Source organism: Atractosteus spatula, chromosome 9 (genome assembly GCF_055471065.1).
Source record: "Atractosteus spatula isolate fAtrSpa1 chromosome 9, fAtrSpa1.hap1, whole genome shotgun sequence".
Classification (NCBI taxonomy): Eukaryota; Metazoa; Chordata; class Actinopteri; order Semionotiformes; family Lepisosteidae; genus Atractosteus; species Atractosteus spatula.
In genome coordinates this window covers 11402757-11425738 of record NC_142714.1, presented here as the reverse complement: position 1 = coordinate 11425738, position 22982 = coordinate 11402757, and the positions used below count along the sequence as shown (strand labels likewise).

Here is a 22982-nt window from a genome sequence, read left to right as displayed (position 1 = left end):
TATATATGTAAAAATATTTCATTAATAGAAACTGCGGGTTAACATTATATAAGTATGCATCTTACTGATATGCAGTGTTAAACTTTTAGGTTTCCTGTGACAGTTAATTAATGTGTGGGTTCCTTTCTTTTTTTAATCTATTTCTGAAATAGCCACAGGAAAACACTTCAAGCATTCCACTAAATTTAGAAGTCATTAGCCATTGTAGGCGTTCTCTAGACAATCTTGTGAAGAATATTGTATTAATAAATCAGTTTATTTTATGAATCATCTCTTTAAGTTCTGTTGTAGCTTTATGATTTACTTTCAGTTATCCCCGTATTTATTTTGAAAAGGAGTTAAGTGATGTTTGCTACAGACCCCAGGGAAATGATACCATCAATTCCAGAGGAAGGAACCAGATCTGGTAATAGATGTTGGAAAACCTGTTTAGACCAGTCTTGTTTTATACTTAGAGAGAAAGATTAAAGAGTACTGTATGTTCACCTTTTAGGCATTTCGGAGTAAGATCTCTTCTCTTTTTTCTGTGCACGGATTCAATATTTTTTCTGCTTTCCCTGAGAGAAAATGCACAGTATGTGAGCAAAGATGCTTATATATCTATATAAAAGTATATATATATATGAACATTTATACTGTATAGTAAAGGTTCACAATACAGCTTAATATTTCAGAGTTCAGATGAGCAATGATACACAGAAAGGTTTGATTCCTTGGATCATGATGTACTTTGATGAAGCTTTACAGCTGATTCAAGTAGAAGTTGTTAATTTTTAAAAAAACGTAACCGTATTAATCTGCTATTAATCACATAACAGTATTAAAAGACCTGAACTGGTGCTGAAATAAGGAGCGCTGTTCTTCAGAGCAAACACAAATCCATTATGTGGATGGAAGAACTGAAATGGTGATGTTTAATTATCAAGATTTCATTTCAAACAGTGACAACATGAATACATTGTAACACATTAGTCCATCCCAGTTTGTGATAATCTCACCTTCTTATGGACTGATTTCTAGCTCTGCTGTTCCAGTAACCAGAGTGGTAGGTAGAAAGGAAATGCAAAATGTGACATAAACTGAATTTTATGTCTGCTTTTGAAAAGTGGCAGTTTACAAATGGTACATTATTTTTAACTCCCTGTAGTGTAGAGAACAATGAGAACAACTTCACTCGTTGCAAAATTTAGTATTCTGAATTTCAAAAGACAACAACAATGTAGTATTGCTCACGTGTAAATTTCAGTAAATGTGCAAGTATTAACTGAAATTGTATGTTTCTGCAGATACATTCCTGGATTTGGTATATGCTTCTTTACCATCACTAATGAAAAACAATACTAGGATTAGTATATTAAAACATCTTATTTGACCTTTAATAAAGCTGAATCTCAATACTGCGGAGGTCTGCAATGTGAGATGGTTCATACTATATATTATTATCTTGTGCCTAGCAATAGAAAAAGATCTGCTCCGAAATTCATGTAATTGTTTTTTTTTAAATAAGTCACTACAAGTCGCTTAGCATTTCTGAGAAATCACTTAGGGATATTACAATCCTGAGAGACAGTGAATTACTTTCAGTTCATACATTTTAACTGCAATGATTATTACTTTTATGCAAAAAACCGTGATGTGTCAACATGTAAACAATGGGTTCAAGATAAGACGGACATGCCCAAGGCTGTGTAATACAAATACAGTATGTTACAAAATAGAACCTCATTCTGTTGCCCAAATTGCTTATTTTTTCAAAGGCTGTGGGTTACAAATGAAAACTGCCGTGTCCACCTTAGATCATACTAAGAGACTAACAGAAAACATTTTGGAAAGCAATGAAGAAAAACTAAGAAAACGATTTCTTCTTGTTTTTTCTTTTACTGAATTCAATCTTCAGTTTCATCCGAGCACTGTGTGGGTGGCTGTTTTTTCCTGCAGTATTTACCAGAGCTTTATTTCTGTTGCTTGATCAATGTCGGGTGTCTACACTTAGCAGGACAAGTGTACAGCAATTCTTAAAAACTCAAAAAGCTCAAAATCACAGATGTTTTCAGGAGTCAAATCAATTTACACCTAAATGAACAGTATTTCAATTAAACTGAAGTCAAACATCAGTTTTTGTTATTGATTCCCCTTCCTGACAGTTCAATATCTCCATGTTTAATTTCTTAAAAATACTGAGATGTATAATGACTCATTTTCAGTATTTTTTTAGGGAATTAGAAATACTATACACTTTTTTTTTTACACATGAGGTGCTTTCATTAGCTCTATGATTACCAGTTCAACCATTATATTTTCTTCCTCCTTCACAAAAATAATGTCAGTCTCCATTTATGCAACAAAAGCATGAATTAAAACACTTTTTTAGTTCAAAAGGTTTTCATAAAACTGGAAAACAAAACTCGAGAGAGCCACTTTAATAAAATTAATCAAACTCCTGTGAACTTTCACAAGAATTTTTACTTGGTTATTAAAAGACACTCATGAAGAAGTCCAAATCCCACATATTTGGGAAAATCCCATAAAACAACAGGCATTTAACAGTCTGTGAACAAAAACTATATATTCAAAAGGCTTTTAAGAAGATGCCCAACATCAATGTCACTGTAGCCTGCGGTAGCTCTTACAGAGTTCATGGTCCCTGATATCACCCCATCCTCCATTCTTCACATGGGGAGACACACCTACTAAAGGTTGTTTCGTATTTATGAGCAAGGTCTTTGGAAACAACAGATTGCTATTACTCTGCAGAATACTTTCTATTTTAGCCTTCTGGGTAGATGGCATACAAGCTTTTTTGTGATGCATTCCACAGTCTCCAGCATGGAAGATTCTTGGGGCTTCACTGACCATGACCTTCCAAAACCTGGGCAGACAAGTCACAGTGAGGTGCTGCAGGGACCAGTCCCAGTTGTAGTCATCATAGGTGCAGAAGGTGTCAGTGCACTGGATCAGCTGCTGGTAAGTCTCTCTGGTCATGGCCATGCCCATGTTGTGTTCAGTTGACTTCCAAGCTTTCACCTCCACTTTGCTGGCCTTACTGGAAAAGCCGGAATGTGCATATCCTCCGAGAGACAAAATGTCACAGTCAGGACACTGCTCTCTCTTCAAAGTGTACATCATTTGAAGGAGGTGGTAAAAGTCAGGTGAGAGGAAATGATCCTCTTCAATGAGCAGAACCAAGCCATTATGATCGTTTAAGGCTTTTACTCTTTCCCAAACAAAGTGCAGTTTCCACCACCAGTGGTGCTTAGTCTGGGAGAATTTGGCTTCTCTGTAGTGGCCAAAGGAATCGGGGTATTCTGCGTTAATGCAGCCCAACTTTAAGGCATCCTTCTTGGGAATGTCTCTCGGGCAGTCTTTGGGGTCATTTCCAGGGAATTCTTGAGGGTAAAGCTGAATGCTAAAGGGGAAGAATATCTGAAGGACTTGGCAAAAATCGACAGTGGCGACCACTTGGTTAATCTCGGGAGACCAGTAGTCATGGCTAAATACTAGTAATATATTTTCTATCCCCTTGGCTTTTCTTAGAGAATCTATTAACAGTTTTAAATACTCAGGCCTGTTGTGAACTTGGACCACTACAACCAGATCATCTTTCTTGCGCATTTTGAACTTTTCAACGTTCCTGATGGTCTGGTCAAAGTTCAGCTGATAAACAATCCCACGATACACGAGGGTCATATTGTCCACCTCAGGCTTTTGGACTTTTTCAGGTTGTGTCTCATTGGAAACCCTCCTGTTTCCGGAGGTGCTATGTACCCGATTACTCCTCACATTATCAACTTCTTTGGAGAACAGTTCGCTCTTCTTTTGCCTCCCGCTACTCCAAAAGGCAAAGCCACAGGCCAGGACAATGAGAGCCAATATAAAAACCTTCCGCTTGTAGATTCTGAATCTCATGACAGGCAGTGATCCAGCACAGCAAGATGTTGAAAAAGATGGAAGATTTAAAACCTAACGTCTGTTGTGGAAATGCTTGAAATGTGGGAAACGGAAATCTTCTATCTTCGTTTCTTCTTCACTTTGGATTCTTGAAATTTTGTAAACATAAATCCGCTCAGTGGGTCATTAAAGCCAAACATATCCAGCAGGGCATGGTATATTCTAACAGGAAACAATTTCACAGCTGGCATATAAATTGAGTCACAGATAATCTCTGAAAAACAAACACAGGTGATGATTAATTATTCCTTTTGCCATATTCCTGTTAGTTTTTAATGCCTTGAGGCAGAAGGTAATTGACACACAGTGTGCTATAGTAATAAAGCTCAATTACTTTGGAGTCACCCTTCAGTGATTAAAATATATGTGAGCTTCAAACAAACTGGTACAGTACTTTTGCTTAAATACATTTCATTTCAGTGCATTGTACTGTAGATGAAAACTGGCTGGGGACAGGATTCTGAACAATGGCAGGACTCCGCCATTGTGAAAAGCCTTCGAATACTTCCTGAAGACCCACCAGCTTATGTTCCACTTTTAGAATGATTTGTTATCCCCATTTCTCTGCCTTATGTTATGTTGCTTTTGTTTCAGCTACTGTAGAATGTACTTTGGAGCCTTTCAATTTGAGATTATTGCTTTACATGAAATTATTGTGAACCAATTCATTGTGTTCATACTGTTCTATGTTAACAGTTTATATTTCATTGATTTAAAGTTACCTTAGATAAAAGCATCAGCAAAACAAAGTAATAATCACTTGTTCAAACCATTCTGGAAACCTTTGACCCCTGTTTGAAAACTACCGTTTGGGTCTTTAAACAAGAAATGTATGCTTTGGCTCTAACGCATGTTTGTACCTCAGGTGTGTGTATACAGTGACTCACTAAGATATCGGCTTAATGGAAAGCTGCGTCTGTCAGTGAAGGGACACTGGGAAAACCAAAAAAGCTCCTATACTGATTGAAAAAGAAAGGGGTGCTGGTGCTGAGCACAGCGATTAAACAATTAAAGAAAGTTTAAATTAAACTTGTTTAAATTTGTTTAAGGATCTTTCAGGTTAAAAGACCTTGAGCTCACCCTTCTTATACAGTTATTGTGACTGGAGATCAGCCTTGTCTCCCACTCGTCCACTATCAGAGAGCTGCTTATTACTGATAACCAGTTGTCCCAACCATGCATGCACAGACACACAGGGACAGTTTAGAGACCCCAATTAAACCAGCCAGCACCTAGCTGTGGGAGAGGGAGGAAAGCAGAACTTGAAGAGTACATGCAAACTTCACAAAGAAGTCTGGAATCAAGCCCACCAGCCATAAGGGAGAGATGCTAACCACCAAGACCACTGTTCTGCCTCAACTTTCTTCCGCTCTCTATAAAACAATAAACTCCACACATACTGATGAGTAGAATGCTTCTAATAGATCCTAAAATAATACTGGAACAATATGCAAATTAATCGGAGGCACCGCTATAAAAGCATCTGGTGTTAACTCCCGACTCCTCGACGCCACATTGGTCAAATTGTAAAGCAGGTTCATTTGATACAATCAAAAATCGACAGAGCTTGCCGTCATCATCTTTTCTGGGGCGGCTCTCACGTTGGTGATGCAAGGACACCGAAAGTTATTAAGCAAATAACTTCAACCGGAACATGTGGTTCAGCTGGAAAAGGTGCCCAGGGCGTTTTAGACAGCGACACAAGCGGACAAATCCACATCCATGGGCGGACAACACTCAGCTCCTCTCATAGGCCACAGAAGGGAGAAAATAATTTAAGGAAAATTTAAAGAGGTTAAAATGGTAAAAACCTGACACACGTTAAATCGTTACTTGTAAATGCAGGTAGCTGTATTCTATTATCGTTATAATGGCCCTAAGCTTATTTGATAGGCTCAATTCACCTGGCCATACCTCGAAACTAAAAAGTTAGTTGTCAGTTGTATATTCGGAAGCCACAATGCTGCAGTAAGGTAACGGTTATTGAATACCTTGGCCACTGAATTGTAAACTCTTTCAATATCCAGCCGGTGTCAGTTGAACTGACGAACACTTAATCCTGACTTATTACATGTAAAAGTTAATGTAATTTAAACCTAGACAAACCTAGATTTTCCCTACCCACAGACAGATTACAAAATAAGTTTCATATTTTGCACTCCCTCCCCGCGACGGCGTTCATTTTCTTGAAGGCAGAAGTTTTCGAGTGCTACTAGGTACAGCCATCCACATTTCCGTAAATATTTCTGTTGAAACACATATGATAGAGTAAATATATGCGTATGTTTGACCAGCTGCAATCACGTTCCTCATTTTTGTGCTTGGCCACACATCCGCAGAGCACATCTTTTTTTTTTTTCTCTTCCGCGAGTCCACAACAACAAAACGGGATGGATAATAGCTCCATCAATACCGTTGACGGCGAAGCCTCCACTTACAAAAACTGCCATGCAACACTGAACATACCAACGCACCAGTGCCGTAGCCAGTGTAACTGTAACATTTGGAAACTGAGACCAGCACCACTGCTCTGCTCCATAATCACAACGCAATGGTTGCCGCAACCAGAAATCGCTTTTCCTCTGCCGTAACTTACCTTAAGCGTTTAAGTGCGCAGACGCCGCAATCCCGCATTCGTTCGGATTAATAAAGCGCGGTTCAGTTGTGCTCATTCTCCTTCACAGTCTGCCCCCTTTTCTCGATTTCGTTTCCCCCGAAAAGCGAGCAGAAATGAACCACAGTTGACCTCCGTATCCCACAATGCATTACGCCTCCAGGGGGCTCTCGAGACAGCGATGTTTCAAGATATAAAGTGACGTCATACCTTCCAAGGCAGCGCCCGCCCTCTTCCAGCAACGTTAAAGTGTCCAGTGTTATGAGGGGGATACCCCAGAACTAGCTTTTCCCTACTAAAACACATGCTTCAGAAACGTGCGTCTGTCACCGAGAGTGATGTAGCACATATGTTGATAATCGAAAACGCTATGCCTTGTATGAAAACGATCTGGCAGTCAATACGTGTCTTCATCACCCTTATGCCTTTGTATCTCAACGCTAAGGGGTGCTCACAGAGTGCAGAATGAAATAGATTTTAAAGAGGCTTTCGGCAGATGGAAAAACTACTTTATATTAAATAAAGTAAAAAAAAAATCTACTGTAACTGCTTGATCCGTTTTCAAAGAAATGCAGCTTGCAAGATTCTTCTATTTTTCCAACCGCCCTGTGCAAAACACGTTTTTATAATGTTTTTTTTTTCCAGTTACCGCATGAGATCAAACAGAATAAGGATAAAACCAGTGATCCTAACAGAAACGCAAAACTAAAAAAATATACAGGAACATTTTTATTAAATTCTTTCACTATCATGGGTACAGCACTCGGTTTCAGTTTTATCCATGACAAACCATTTAGAAAGTTTATATTTTATATCACCACATTACTCTCTAGTTACCATGCAGGCTAAATCGTACCTCCCAAACTCAATCTGAAAACAACTTTGGACATGTACTGATATTTCCCCTGGGAAGCAAAAGGAGTGAAAATACGTTTGGGTTCATTTTCTGTTCAGATGAGGTAATGTCTTAAAACAGAAGATCACTCAAAACAAAAACTTATTTGGAGTAAAATGTATTAGAAAACAGACTAATCCCATCAGTCAGGTTGTGGTCAAACTGCATATCATCCAAAAACTGCTTAAAATACTTTTAGTGGTGTCAGCCTTCAACTGTTTTAAAAAGATGCAGTACTCACTGTGTGGGAAAAAGATTTCTTCTCAAACAAATCACAAAAAAGGATACTATCACTGTGACGAGTTTGTTAGCCATCACTTTCTACACCACAAAGGAGTGGCATTAAAAGCCACTTCACTTTTGAAGTGTTCATTCTTAACCAAAGTATAACAGTATTTAACTGGATTGCAAAATAGAAATGGATTTTTTGGTATATAAAACCATTGCATTGTTGTGCTGTGACATTCAGTGGTAACAATCATAGTGTTCAAGAATAAACATACTTTTCACAATTAAGAAAAAAATCGTGACAATCGTTTAAAAGGTGTTATCCTAAACAATTTATGAATTCTTCAAGGACAGCAGAAATTTTTTAATATTCAGAAAAACCATAAAACATTTTCATAACAAACAAAACCTATTCACATTTCATATGCACATTGTACAATATTATATAATAAGGGGCCTTTTTTCAGTGCCTCTCAGTATATAATCATTATAAAAAAAAGAGACCTACAACACTTTGTTAAAGCAATTTACCGAATAAAACTTTATTGTAGGTCCCATTTTCAAGCACCTTGCATACTGTATGTAAGGGACCTGTGATGAATGAGTGCCACCTAGGAGGATTTCAGTGGTACTGCAGGTCTTGCAATGCACATGAACATTGTCGGTAATGTTGCATCCTTACATACATCGACTCCACTTAAACACCTTCACCAAAACAAATGTCTAATTTTACAGATTTTTCAAAGTAGATCACGTAGTCAACATACAGCGATAATTGTACCTCTAAGATCTCAGACCTTTATAACTGGAAAATGCAGAAGTACACCATCACTGTTTTCCTAGGAAGGATAAAAATAGATGTTGCTCATGCTGGGAAAGAACAATAAGGGTCTGAAAGTGATTGCATATACTCTTTAAAATCGTAAATGAGGTTACAATATTGAACCCTTCATTTGATGCTGGCAGAGAAACACAAACTAGTTGAAAAATTCCAATGCAGTGCTAGAAATACTAAAAAAATCCAAAAGGTTGCATTGTAGCTAGTTGTTCCAATAGAACCTCTTAAGCTGCTGTTAAAACTGGCAGACCCAAAGAATCTCACAGTTTAACAGAGGTCTTGTTCTCCGTCTCTTATTCAGTCAGGTGTTTATTCCTAACTGATGCTTTTTCAGCTGTATTTCATGGGCTAAATTAGTTTTCTTCAAATGTTATATACCTCTGCCACATCCCATAAAAGCAATTACTTCTGCTTTTTCACAACTCTAAAATACAATGTTCCATTTCAGCTAGACAAGTCAAATCTTGATCTGTGATTATATTCTTCACATGCTCTTGAATGGGAGTAGACAGACATTAAAAGGGACAGAAACAGACATTTAAAAATCCACATCATCCAGAAAATGCCCAACAGCTTTACAATATATACATCAGCTGAACCCTACAGCCTTGTACTAAAGCTTTAATTGCAAACAATCCTTCTTAAACAGGTTTTCTCTGTAGGGATAGCAGGTCCATTTTTCAATTCACAAACCCACTGCCCCTCACTTCCAAGAAAGACGAGGAACAGTCATTTTGTGTTTAAAATCACATGTATTGGCTTCCACAGAGGACATCACATGAAAAGCACTATATTTGGAGACAGACAAGAGTCCATTCATAGTGCGGCCCATGCTTCAGGACCGTCATGTGTGGTTAGAAAACACAAGTACGCTTAACACTATCACATGCTGTCCAAACCACCACCATCAGTGTTACGGGAATTCACTAGCTCCACAGCCTGTCGGGTTAAAACCACCACGCTGTAGCCGTGTATCCTGGGTCATCTGGTGCTGCGCTGCAGGGATTTGTCAAGGAATTCGGAGTAGCAGGTGAGGGAGCAGAAGTGGCACTGCACAGGGGCCTCTGTGCCTGCCATCGTGTCCACCAGCACCACCGTGTGGGACACGAGGTGGAGGTTCATGTCGACGCAGGTCTGGATGAAGAAGCTCAGGCACGCTTTGCCACAGTCACAGGTTTTAGCCATCTCCAGATCGTGGCACAGGTGAGCTGGAATAAGGTGTGGCCCATACGGTATTCTGTAACAACACAATCAAGAAGCTAAAAAGTTGGTAAAAAAAAATTGCAAATGCTTCTTTGCATCTCCTATTACGGAAGTCAAAATCAAAACTAAGACTAAACAGATAGAAAATCATTTCCAGGTTACAGATTTATCCACTGTAATAAGGCAGCTGGAGATGCAATTGAAAGGAAAGCAAGAAAACATTTCCTATTTTGCGCTGTAGGATTCTAACAGTGACCTACACGGTACAAACAGTACCAGGAAAAGAGAAGGATAAATTGTTAATCGAAAGAAACACAATTTGGAAAAATATGCAAAGATGTAACCAGGGTCCTCGTAGATACAGAAAGAGGTTAAGACATCTCAGAACGGAAATTTCTGGGGGTGAAAATAGTTCGTTTGAGATTCAAATTTTTTTGTAAAATAAAACAACTAAAATATTAAAGAGTGGACAACGTGCGAACAGGCTCTTCTTGAGCAAATCAGCACTGGAATGACTAAAACTGTTCAGATTAAGCGCAAAATCTCAAAATCTAAATTACTGCAGTGCCCTTCATGAGAGCACTACAGGTATTCACGGATTGTGTCCTTTGAAAGCAAAGTCAGTATAATCACCAACAGCACCTTCTGTTTCAATAAAACTAATGATATACAGCTTACCTATGGTTAACTGTTGTTCTTGCAGCCATCTCAAGCAGAGGAAGAGGAAATTTAAGCTGTATTGTGTGATCTAGAGGGTTGGGGTGGCTGAATGGGTTTCCAGACAAGTCCAAGTTCTCCAGTGACAGCTTGCGGAAACCACTGGGCAAGTAAGGTAGCTGATTGCGAGCAGCAGAGAGAAAGCGTAGCTTAGACAGCCGCCCAATTCTGAAGGGCAGCCGAACCAGCTGGTTGTCATCCAGCTTCAGGTGAACCAGCTCACGCAGCTGACAGAACTGGGCTGGGAGACCATGCAACCGGTTCTGACTGAGGTCCAGGTACTGGAGAGATTTCTGCAGAGTGGAGAGGCACAGATCTACACTGAATGACTCCAAGTGGTTGTTGTGCAGGATCAGTTCAGCCAGACTGCTCAGGTCCCCGATGGTGGCTGGAAGTTTCTTGATGTGGTTGTTGCTGAGATCCAGCTTGCGCAGTTTCTTCAGCGTCAGCATGCGCATGTCCACCCGGGACAGCTTGCAGTAGGACACTTGCAGCTGCTCCAGAGAGTAAGGGAAACCGGAGGTCAGAGGGTAATCCTTTTTGGATGTGATGGTAAGCTTGCTCTTTGGTTTCTCCACATCCCGGGCCCTGACAGAAGTGAGAGTTGACAAGGGTAAGGTATCTAAATCAGCACCTCTGTGAGCCAGCCTGGCTGCAGAAAGAAAATTCTTCAGGTTGTTAGCATCTGCCTGCAAAAAAAAAAGTCAAAAGACAAAAGCACAATTACAAAACAAAAACTTTGTTCATCTGCATCTTGGAGTTTTAAGACCCTACTCAGACAAACACTTCACTCCAAACTGGGTACACACTCCCAAACTGGAACTGGAGGCTATGCCTTACTTGTGCTAAGGAAGCACTCCAGCAGCCATAAAATGTACAGCTAAAACCTGCTTCTCCCAGAAGACCATATCACAGCTAAAGGAACTACACACAAACATACTACCAAACAGAATCTAGTCAGTGTTAAGTGCAAACAAGCTCAACTGTAAATATACAGAACTTCAACCCCATTCAGTTGTTTGCTGTGAAATGCTGGACTTTGAAGTGCATACAAGAAAATCCTGTAACACTGAAAAAACGGCATAAAAACAATTTGATTTTTGCATTTTATATGCATTCCATCATGGTATTACATGCTTGTGTAAGTTATCAATTTATTTTAATGTTTCATAAAATCCAACTGTAAGAGACCAGATCAAACATTTTTAAATATGCATGTGAAATCTGGACTAGAAAGTTAAGAAATGGTGTTACTAAAAAACATATGCACTTGTGTATTTCATAATTTGATAGATTTATACAGCACCCACCATAACTGCTACTGTATGTGTATAACGGTAAAGCAACAGAAGTCCACAAATAAGGCTGAAATAAACCAGCAGAATGAGTACTGTCCCATCATGCTTCTTATGGGAAATGTGTGAAACTCAGAGGGGTGTGTCTGAAATGAGCAAAAGAAGGCTATGACTACAACAAGGCAGCTCTGTAATTATCAGCTGATGTTCGCTGTCCCACAAAAGGAAAAAAAAACCATGAACACACCCAACTACGGGACGCATGTTACCGCATGGAAATAATCTCTAAAAGGGTCAATTAAAAATTCTGAAAAACAAAAATTTACACAGAGGCATTATTCATTACTCCATCTTGGCTGGATTTCAGGAATTGTGTAGACGTTTATTTTACACTGCAGTGATTTCTCAAAAGATCAGCCATGCTCGCTAACAAAAACCCTTCTTCTCTGCTTTAAGTTCCAAGTCCAAACAAGCTACCATCCTTGGTTTCCTTCCTGCCATGTCACTGCCTGACTCAGACCCAACCCAGGTAAGCGGATTGGACACACTAGATAAAAACACCAGCTCTGTGACAGACCCAGGGTTTCTCCTTCCGCTGCTTCATTCCCTAAATAGTACCAAAGCACTGTTGGCGTCTGTTTAAGATCACTGCTCCTTCTGGTTTGTATAAACGATCCAGAAACTAGTGAAGCTTGGAAGATCATGTCAAAATGGGTGGTGTGGGAGGCCGCAGAAGCTGTAATGGTTCAAATACAGTAGACGGGAATCAAAACTGGACAAACCAGTAGTCTCTTCATGTAAACAAGTGAACAGGGTGCAGGTAGCAAAAAAAACCTACAAATAACAAGAAACGGAGTTGGAAGAAGGAACTTATGAAAATATCTCTGGTGCTTATGTTGCCATCGTTTATATTTTCTAGTCGAGATAATGTGTGGAAGCACTTAAAAGTCAAACAGAATGTTACAATATAGCTGAAAGTGTGCAGTTTAATTCAAGGGATTCTATGTGACTATTGTACAAATGTATCTTTTTAGACCTTTTTAAGATGATTAAACATTTTCGTACAATTTTGGTCACCACACAAAAACATTGCACTACGGAATCAATAAAAAAAAAACAGTGACCAGGTGCATTCTCAGGATTAAAGGAGTGTTGTACGCCAAAACTCTAGAGGAACTTAATCACTTCCGTCTTGGAAGGACTACAAGGAGGTCCGATTGAAGTATTCAAAATCCTCAAAGGCATTGAGGAACTTAACATACATAGACTCCTTCATAAATCAACAGTGATACACGATCCAGTGAACACAAATGCAAAGAGGAAGTACATTTAAAACTGAGAACTAACTCAGTTTTTGTAACTATACAGAGGTTTGAGGTAGTCTGGAATAAGTGACCAAGGATCACTGTCAAAGTCAACACCATTGCATCTTTCCTAAAACGATGCTGCTGACGTTTTGATGAGAATCTGGATTCAGTGAACTACTAGCAATAGCAACCAAACAAGCTCTATGGTCCGAAAAGCCTCCTGACTCTGACACATCACACGTGCTCCTGGTGCTTAGCATTTCCACTGAACTGAATGATTAATGCTCCTCTGGTGAAAAGGTGCAAAAATGCGAGGAAGTGTTTATGGGAAGAATGTCTGTGTGATGCAAGCCTGTGTGTCAGGACAAGCTGCAGAGGCCAACTCATACCAATTACAAAACCTCTAGATTACAATCTAGTAATCCGTTTCCAGAAAAACCCTGACAAAAGCCTTTCCCGTTTGCCAGTCAAAACCACTATTGTGTGGTATAGTTTTACCAAGGAACGCTGCATCATGCCTCATGACTGGCAAAGGCTGCTGAATATGGTTTCGGAGCAATCAGATGAAGAGAGAAAGGAGGAATCACACCTGAATGTTAACCAACAAATCAGTGTATTGTGCAATTCATCTGTAACACAGCCAACCATACATCTAGTATTCCCGGGAAATGAATGAACAATTTCTACTCAAGTGAAAAACATTGTATAAATATTTTAATTGAGAAAACACCAAGTACAATGCTTTTCTTCCACTATTCTCAATGCTACGCTTTTCTTCCACTATTCTCAATGCTACACATGGAAGCTCCTAACACCTTGCAAATTGCCAAGGAGCAATGCCATGGACGGATTAAAAAAAATCCTGAAGCAATCACGGTAAAAAAAAACTGCTTTCAGGAAACTAGAGGAAAGGTCATTGCAATCCAATTGTTGTTCTCAAGCACACCAGGAGCTGATCTGATTGGCTGCACACCAACAAAGGCTCAGACTGAGATCCTCCATCACAGTCACAAATGTCAAGCAAACAAATAAACACTACCATTCAGTTCAGATACATAATGAAATGGCACACTCTTGGAAATTTATGTTTTAAGCAAATTACTTATTTGAGTGTTTCATGAAAAAGTAGCACAGAAACAAAACTATCTCCTTACACGTCACCAAAAATACAATAGTGCCAATCCATTTTAAACACTTACAAAACATATGGAAAGCATGCAACTTGATGGTGGTAATTTGCACAGACCCTTACTATTGTTAAATGTATTCACATGCAAGCCAAAAACCTTTTGCAGGATAGAATCATAATGCAGTGCATAATAAAGCAATGCAGACAATGTACATTCATATAAAAAAAATGAAATATACTGTTCTGGCTAAAAGTATTAAAGTAGAACTGCAGTCTCAATTTCTCAGACCAGTTATTATATCTCAGTAACAAAATACATTAATTGATGTTATCACAACATTTTCCAAATTCCAAATTTAGCAAAAAATCGTGAGCTTGTGAAAATGTACTGTTTCCATTTTGTCACAAACCCCTGGTCTCACCATTGGCAAGACTTTGTGCAAATTGCAATGTCAAGCAGCCCTTCTCGCTCACTGGTCTCTGTAACTGATGTAATGTCACATACGAGCGAATAAGTACAGGCTGCGCAGCAGATGTTTCACCACAGAAGCGTTCTTACTTGTTAACTCTGCGTTCAGATCACGTAAGTTGTATTTGTTGGCACAACCGTCTCAAGATCGAGAGCGATATTTCTGTTGGACTAAAAGAGATGTATTCATAAGCCCGCTTGTTTACAGTGTAATAGGGCCTTTTCACATCACCGGATGTTTTGTTGCCTATTTCAGAATGGCAGAATATGGAGCTCTGCATACCTGTAAATCTGGTCTATTTTGTGATGTATACAGTAATGTGCAAAACCTCCTATTCACATTTCACTTTTATTGTGGTTTGAATTGCACTCTTCCTTCCTAACACCCCTTTAAAAGAAATCCCCTGGAAAATCTAAATGTCACCGCACTGATAATCTACAGGTATTTCAAACTTATCAGTGTCTTCAGCAGGAGTACTCCTGCAGCAGGAGGCATTGTAACCGAACACTCTCCTTGATAACCTCAGCAAACTGCTAACCCAGCAACATACCAAACACAGGCCCATACCTTACTCAGACAGACATCAACTGCAGGTTCCTTCAGCCTTATTGTAGCCTTTCCGTCTTCAACGAATCGGGTGAAGAACTGCTCTATGTTCTCTTTTAACTGTGGGAAATAAATGGTTTTGTAAATAAGACATGAAAAGCAACACAATGGCACTGCATGTCAAATCAAGGAAACATGCTGTTTGTATTACGTATGAAGGTGCAGCTTAACTACTGTTAATCACAACAAAAAAAGGGCTACAGTACAACAGTGGGGAGCTATTTACTATGATTCATCAGAGAGCAGCACAATTCTGTAGACTAACAGGTAAACTGCTACATTATATATTTTTTAAACCATGAAAGTTTGTTGATGTGCAGGTTATAATTCCAATTGAAAAACAAATACACAATAAAATGTTCCACCATAACACTGGGTGAATTCTGTATTGAATGTATGCTGGTCAGATTCTAAATCTCCTTTTTTTACTGGGAGATAAAGACTACCACAGCTGGACAGCGATCCATGCCTGGATCCTGATTCAGAAATCAGAAAACAAAATTAATTTAATAACTAGGTCAATACATCACCAACATACATATATGAATGAGCACTGCTTGTGTTGAGCTAGGATTCAAACCGCTGGGCTTCTCAAGAATCTCCCAACTCTGGTCCAAAGTGTCTTGAGGCCGCAGGGAATTCCCCTCTATCAGAAGGCAGGTGGTTCATCACAAACAAATGTATGTCTCTGTATTAAATTGGTTGTATTTGCAAGTGCCTTAACACTACATCTCAGTTTGCTCTCATACAAAAAAACTGGATTTCAAACTCACAGACTTTTCTATTGGAGCTTTAAATCTGTTTTCAGAAATACGGAGCACTAACAATACACCCTGCAAGAAAAAACAGCTGCCTCAACTGCGATTTTAGAGCCTACACAACCTACGCCCAATGGGAGTAGCAGGAGTGAGTCGGTACACTCTGAGGCTCACAAAAAGCATGTCTGAAAACTGCCCTGGTGACGTCTGTTACTTTGGCTGCATGCCTTATATAGCTGTTGTGAATCAGAAAATTATACAATGAACAATCATAGTGTGAACCAGCAAGGGAGGCTAATGCATGTTTTTAATTTCAATATTATAATTAGTGGAATCCATGTCATTTGTAAAGCACTTTATCCCCAAAAATCACTAAGTGCAAAGTGCAGGGGACCCACTTCATCTACCATTGAAGGTGCACCCACCTGGGTGACATGCAGCAGCCAATAGGCACCAGCAGCCCCACTATATAGTAGATTATGTAGCGATAACTACTTCAGTTTATTTCTAGGTTGGAGCCTGCAGGGAATTCTATGGATATCTTGCAAGTACGAAGTAGAATTTAGCCAACACACCAGATTTAACATTCTAACTCTTAAAAACAGTGCAACAGGAGCTTTAATAATCAATAATGACCAATTTATCCATAATCTCAATCATTCATATTTGGGAATAAGTGAGACCAGTCCCGATGACATTTCAACTAATACATCTTTGAAATAATTACTTGGACCAGTGACCCCTAGAAGATCAATCTGTAAATATGACAATGAAACAATTCTGAGCAGTACAACCAGCATTTTTCACAATCACATTAGCAGGCAAACAGCACAGCCAAACCGTTAGTCCAAACTCAGCAACAGAAACACTTAGGTTAGGCTCATCAAGTACACTCAGCTAAATCAAAACATTAACCAGATTGAAAGATCTCACATAATTGTTTATTCTGACTAGCAAATAAACACCAAAAATGGAATTTAATAAGGCTTATTTCTACTTTACTGTCAAATACCTTAGAGGAACTGAAATGACAATGCATATTATAGCCTGTTCAGGCACTGAGCAATGTTATTGCAAAAGCAAGCCACAACAGACAATGCCACTTACAGTGCGGTTTAAAGATCATTAGATTCCACTAAACCTACTGTCTAGACTCTATCCTCCTTGCAAAGTTTCTTGCTTTTCTGAACACTACCATACCCCAGGTATGCCGAACAGTGCTGTCTCCTTAGTAATCTGCAACCTGTCTTGTTAGTTTCACCTCACACTGGAGTGAGGCTCCTAATTGAATACAGAGCTGCTTACTCAGTAATCAACACAGTTCAAGCAAACCTACCTGCATTATTTATGCTTTCCAAGTAGCTTGTCTTCAAAACTCCTCTGTCACATTGACAGGCACACAGAGAAAAACCAGCTGGGCAGGATTTTAAAAATGTAAAACTGGAATGAACGAAATCTAAACCCTTATTTCCATCACTCAGCAACAACAGATGCAACCCACTAACCCTAGCACAGTCTTAAGAATGGATTAGTTTCTGCAAGCTGCTAAGTTACTTTTCCAAACCTCATTAGTGGAGCATTTGCATTGGTCTTGAAGATCTAACAAATAGGGTCACTTATCTCAGTTATGCATTTGCCCTCCCCATTACATAATCTTCACTCGTTGAGGAACTCCAGAGTGAAGAGCAAGTTACACTTTCAAGAGCAGCAGACCAAGTCCAACCCCTCAGAAACCGAAAGAAAAATGGCACACACGCCTCACAACTTTGAAGAACTAACCTTGTATTTGGAACCAGCCTTGTCCCTCAGCGTGCAGATCATCAGATAGACGTTGTTGATCGTGGTGGTTTTGTCCAGGTGTCTCCCAATCGACAGCACGGCTCTCGTCCCCTTTCCGCGGCTTCTCACCCCGTAGGTCGGCAGCATCCGATTGATCACTTCAGCCTCGCACTGCAGCTTCATCGTAAAGCGAGGACTGAGACCTGGGTTATTAAAATCCATGAGGAAAAACAACACAGATCAACAATAAGGAGGCGTCACTAGACGGGCTGCCGAATAGCGGCTGCCTACGTCACCAGGGCCGCCATTCGAAGCCGGCTGGCTTTGAACTTGCTCATTGGCCACTGCGGGATTGCACACACACACACAAAAGCCAGCCGCGCTACGTCACTGCACTTCCCTCGTCACACCCCCCACCCCCAACCTCTCAACAAGCTGCACGGCTACGGCCGGCGATTTTTAAAACAACCCGCATCACAACTGCGGCTGTCGTAAATGCTTTTCTAATCGCGACAGCTACTCGGCGGTTCAAAGCGAGTCCCGCCTGCCCCTTTTAAGTGTTCGTGCAACTCCAAATCCAGCATCGACAGCCCCGGTTCTTCCAGGCCGCCACGACACCTGGACTGCTGCCAAGTGGGCCAGAGTTCAGGCATTTACTCGTCTCCTCGCTAGGGATGGGAGAATCGCTGCCACAGGCACCAGCAACTCATTCCTAATAGCAGTTTTGATTTTATGCTGGCCCGTTCTTATTCATGGGAGCGTGGGTAGTATTTTTGCTTTGACAGATTAAGGCGTGTGAGAAGTATGTACATCTATGTTTAATTCTTAGTGAACGATGCAACGTTTGAAGTGCTGTATCCGTAACTTTTTTAACTTCATCAAGCATCTCCTGGTGACCAACACCTTGCAGGTTTCTCACTAAACACAGGGAGCACTTCCAGCACGATCTGCTGTTTTTTTCACAGGGCAATCAAGTTTTTCGGATCACATGAAGGTAGAACGAAAATACTCAATTTTGTTGATTTTCTAGGTTAGAGGTTTTAAAAAGCTAAAATGTGAAGCAGGGTGTCGCGAACTCACACAGAACAAGAATCATACTTGATTGCGGTTTTACAAATGGGCAACGGAGCAAAATACTTTATAAAGTATTAGTTTATAAAAAATATTTTTTTACTCTGTTTTTAATAATGGGCAAAAGCAAAGATAAAACGAAGACCATCTGACGCACCCGAATAGATTAGGTTAACTTTACAAGTATTAAATCAGAAGAATATATTTCCTAAACAGACACGAACTACTCGTCTTTAAGCAAGTAATTACCAATGTAGTAGAACGTTGTGATGCGACTTGAGCTCAGATAAATATCGAAAACATTTTTGTGATTGACGTACATTAGTAAAAAAAAACATTTAGGATTATAATCTTTCATTTACTCGAGTAAACAACTTGGTAATAGTAATATGCTTATTTTCTTGCATATGCACGATAAATGTAACATTTTGCTAATATTATCTGGCTTTGAGAAAACATGTAAATTATTATGATCAAATCACTGAGTCGATACAGACGTCTTTTAATGCGATTTAATGCCTTTCCCTTTGAACCCAGTGCTATAGTAAACCTTGTTGAGCCCGTCGCGAATTAATTAATATTTTATTTAAAAATAAGATCAATAGCACGGAACAACCCACAAAGAGCAGACTTTACCGCTTGCTGTCTTTTCAAGGTAATTTACACAAAGTCACATTAAATAACAAAAAATACTCCACGCTATACGTACCACACTAAAAGTAAATCCAGCAGGACAAGAACATACTCCTGATGTGTAAAAAAAAAAACACACTGACCAGGAAAAGGATTCAAAACAGTCAAGCAAACCCGCGCCAAAGAACAGCTCCCTGGAAACAACGCCCTCGCTGATTGGGCGAGAAGGATAACCGTCGGCCGCCTTGTAAGATGCGAGCTGATTGGCTGAGAGTGCTAATTCCTGTTCACGCGTGTGTGTTATAAAAAATAACGACCTAAAGTATCACGAAAATGTCCTTAAATTTTATGTCAAAACATGAAATATTTAAAAGCGAAAATAACATTATATTTAAAAAACAAATCCCGTGTTTTGTAATTGCACTACTTCAACACGATTTGACGTTTTGTTTTCCTTATGACGTTAAACATGCAAAACACGATAGATCAATGCTCCCATCTACTGGTCGACTGTAAAAATACACTCGATTAAAGCGAGCATTATTTTTAAAGTAACTGCAGCTGGCAGTGTAGTAAATAATGAATTAAATAAAAGAGCTTACACTTATACTGAATCCACTTTCTCTCAATATCTGTTGTAAAGAATGGGTGAAGGGTCACATTGGGAGTATGCACATGTTATGTCTATTTAACAAGTACGTTTACAGCTGATGGATTAGACGATGATACCTGATTTTTAATTTGTATTGTGTTTTAATTATTTTATTTAATATGAATCTGCACCCTGGCTCCTTCCCCGAGGGGTCCCAACAATATTAAACGTTTTTTTGGGGAAGACACCAGTGTGTCAGTTTCGATAACATGTTTGTGTACGTTCTCTCAGACTCCCTCAACCCTTCGTGTAAAAGTTTCCAACACACGTCCCCTAAGTATCCATTTGTGTACGAGGGAGTCCTCGGATAGGTTAGATGTCATACTTCAGTGAAACACCATGTCCTAAAAAACTACAAAACCAAGACCTTCGGGATATTTTATGGCAGGAAGTGAGGCAGGGAGGAGGCTTGACGTGCACATGCGCCGGGTAGCCTCTTCCTTTTCGAGATCCGAGCGATTGAGACAAGATGGGCCACCAGCAGCTCTACTGGAGTCACCCACGAAAATTCGGCCAGGGATCACGATCCTGGTTAGTTATCCCCGTCATGTTTTACATCTGGAGCCCGTGTAACAGGCAGAGTCCGTCCCAGAGTAGAATGCTAAGTGAGAGTTGAGTTTTTATAAATCGACTCTTCAGCCACATGGAATGTGATCCGGTAATATGGCGTCTCTTTGCCGCTTAGAGGGCCGGGCTTTTAAAATGAGTATAATGATGTACCTTATCTTCATATTAAATATCGTACTTAAATGCAAACCAGGACGTTTACTTACAGTAGCTTGAAAGAAAACGGTAGTTTTACAAGTATTAAAGTATCCTTTTGCGAGTACAGTCGGGCTGTAATGTACAATAATGGCGCGTAGGGGGTGATAAGGGCTTGAGATCCCGAGTAGTGAATTGTATTAATGCCTCCATTGTTGTGATATTAAGCCCGGTAAACTCGATCTTCGTACTTTTCACAGCCGAGTATGCTCCAACAGACACGGTCTGATCCGCAAGTACGGTCTGAACATGTGCCGTCAGTGTTTCCGACAGTACGCGAAGGACATCGGCTTTGTCAAGGTAAGTCTAGTCGTCAGGTGTTAACTGTGAAAATATTGATAATTTCTAGCACTGCTCGCAGCTATGCTTTATCAGTTTTTTTTAAGAAAACGATTAGAGACTAATATTACTTAACTCTGTAAAATGTGTTAGTAAATAATTAAGCTATTAATGTGTGATTTTAAATTAATTGGAAAGACATTGCAAGGGATTTAAAAAAAATAACCATTCTGATCGTAGTGTTCATTATTTTTTGCAGCTTGACTAATTATGCGGTGAAGTTCATTGGACTGAATTCATTGCTGCCCAGCGGTGCCAAGATGTCAACATGGACTTTCATTTGGGCTACGTTGTAATATACAATAAAATGTTTGCTGTCCGCTATCCTGCCTCATGTGTTGATCTGGATTCAGGATGGCTTGGTTTTCCTTCGGGATAATTTGGGTTTATTTCACATTTGTCTAAGGCAGGAGTGTCTAGCTCTGGTCCCGGAGAGACCGGAGTTATTCTCATGGGTTAACCTGAGTCTCCTGTGTTATTTTAAGATGAGGAACATTTGTTTATTAAGCAATCCATCCATTGAGCTAGTAGTTTAAACGAAAGGAGGTCTGGTCCCTGTGTGCTGAATGATATCCTGACTTCTGTTCCAAATGGTGTTTTTAGTAGAACACCACCTTCCAGGTTTATAAAAATAAAATGTCAAAGTAACCTGTAAAAGCTGGAGGACCATATTTGGGGCTTCTGCCCTAAAGATGCCTCTCCCTGATGTGAAGTCTCCTTCCACAAGAGTGTTGGTTTCTGATTTCATTGCAAAAATAACATTTTAACAATAGTGGCAGCACGATTTGGGATTTTTTTCAAGTCCAATTACGACTACAAATAGGATTTATTCTACTTTCTCATTGCTAGTTATTTTGGAAATACTAGCCTTGTTCTCACCTTTAAAACGTGGTCCCGTCTCCCTGCTGGACTGCAGAAATGTCTGAATGCTTCCCGGCTCTGTTCCTGTCTGTCCAGTCTGCAGGTGTAATTCGCCAGTTAGGTTTTTGATTTTCTGAGTGTTCAGGTTTTTTATCTGGAAAAAATTTTAATTCAGGATTTGAATTCCCTCCTGTTTGAACAAAAAGGTCTAATTAAATCACCCTGTTATGAAATGAAAGCTTCATTCAATGAAGCAATTGGTACTACAGGCAGACACCGAGGTCTCCAGCATGAGTATTGGCAAGCCCTGTGTTAATGTGTACGTGTGATGCTGTACCACGGGGGTAGTCGGTTCAAGCCCTGGTGGTCCAGTAGCAGCTAGTTTTTTCTGTTGAACAGTTGTGATTGTTAACACACTTTACAAAGCTTGTGGTGATGGAGCATTGTGAGAGCTGCTGTGCAGCTATGCCCCACCTTATTGCAGTCAGCTTGTGTAGTCTAATTTACATGATGGGATACCCTAAATCTTCTCTTTCTAAAAGGGTATCATAAATAAGAACGTTTTAAATAAGGGACATCTGGTGCCTGAGGGGTACAGAGTGATTAAATGTGCTGTAAATTGGATGGCACAGAGATGGGGTCATTTCTGCATCCTTTGCTCTTTTCTTGATTCTGCTGTCTTCTTGGAGCTTGCACCTTCTCTCGGTGGTCTTGTAGGTGTTTGCAAGGTGTTCCAAGCTCGTTATAACTAATGTAGAAATGCTGCCTGGTTTAATTGGCATCTCTAATTGTTCCCTGAGCGTGTGTATGTGCCGATTAGGGTGTAGTCCTACCTTCAGCCCTGTCCTTCCAGAATGGGCTCCAGGTGGCCTTGAGC

General features: G+C 39.8%; 3 protein-coding genes across 4 annotated transcripts; 1 reads left to right on the top strand and 2 right to left on the bottom strand.

The window, feature by feature from the left end:
• Positions 1-887: 887 nt before the first annotated feature.
• mgat2 (alpha-1,6-mannosyl-glycoprotein 2-beta-N-acetylglucosaminyltransferase) lies at positions 888-6730 on the bottom strand. The gene is made up of 2 exons (XM_088925963.1): positions 6545-6730; positions 888-4162 (listed from the first exon to the last, which is right to left on the bottom strand). Exon 2 carries the CDS (start codon positions 3904-3906, stop codon positions 2605-2607), a length of 1302 nt encoding a protein of 433 aa, XP_088782089.1. The 5' UTR covers positions 3907-4162; positions 6545-6730; the 3' UTR covers positions 888-2604.
• A 550-nt stretch (positions 6731-7280) lies between these two features.
• lrr1 (leucine rich repeat protein 1) lies at positions 7281-19637 on the bottom strand. 2 transcript variants are annotated; one of them, XM_088926012.1, is made up of 5 exons: positions 19568-19637; positions 17788-17990; positions 15212-15310; positions 10405-11132; positions 7281-9760 (listed from the first exon to the last, which is right to left on the bottom strand). In XM_088926012.1, exons 2-5 carry the CDS (start codon positions 17968-17970, stop codon positions 9505-9507), a joined length of 1266 nt encoding a protein of 421 aa, XP_088782138.1. In that variant the 5' UTR covers positions 17971-17990; positions 19568-19637; the 3' UTR covers positions 7281-9504. The 2 variants fall into 2 exon arrangements, with proteins under 2 accessions (XP_088782138.1, XP_088782137.1); XM_088926011.1 differs by lacking the exon at positions 19568-19637 and having other exon boundaries at positions 17788-18009.
• An 899-nt stretch (positions 19638-20536) lies between these two features.
• rps29 (ribosomal protein S29) lies at positions 20537-21568 on the top strand. The gene is made up of 3 exons (XM_088924843.1): positions 20537-20674; positions 21106-21205; positions 21444-21568. Exons 1-3 carry the CDS (start codon positions 20613-20615, stop codon positions 21450-21452), a joined length of 171 nt encoding a protein of 56 aa, XP_088780969.1. The 5' UTR covers positions 20537-20612; the 3' UTR covers positions 21453-21568.
• Positions 21569-22982: the final 1414 nt, after the last annotated feature.

Bases quoted from the DNA above. Each gene is read 5' to 3' on its own strand.
- rps29 (XM_088924843.1), top strand. From the start codon at position 20,613: ATGGGCCACCAGCAGCTCTACTGGAGTCACCCACGAAAATTCGGCCAG. The intron at 20,675-21,105 runs GTTAGTTATCCC...TACTTTTCACAG, and splicing joins GGCCAGGGATCACGATCCTG to CCGAGTATGCTCCAACAGAC.
- lrr1 (XM_088926011.1), bottom strand. From the start codon at position 18,009: ATGGATTTTAATAACCCAGGTCTCAGTCCTCGCTTTACGATGAAGCTG. The intron at 15,311-17,787 runs GTTAGTTCTTCA...TATTTCCCACAG, and splicing joins AGGCTGGTTCCAAATACAAG to TTAAAAGAGAACATAGAGCA. The intron at 11,133-15,211 runs GTATGGGCCTGT...TTTTTTTTGCAG, and splicing joins TTGATGTCTGTCTGAGTAAG to GCAGATGCTAACAACCTGAA.
- mgat2 (XM_088925963.1), bottom strand. From the start codon at position 3,906: ATGAGATTCAGAATCTACAAGCGGAAGGTTTTTATATTGGCTCTCATT.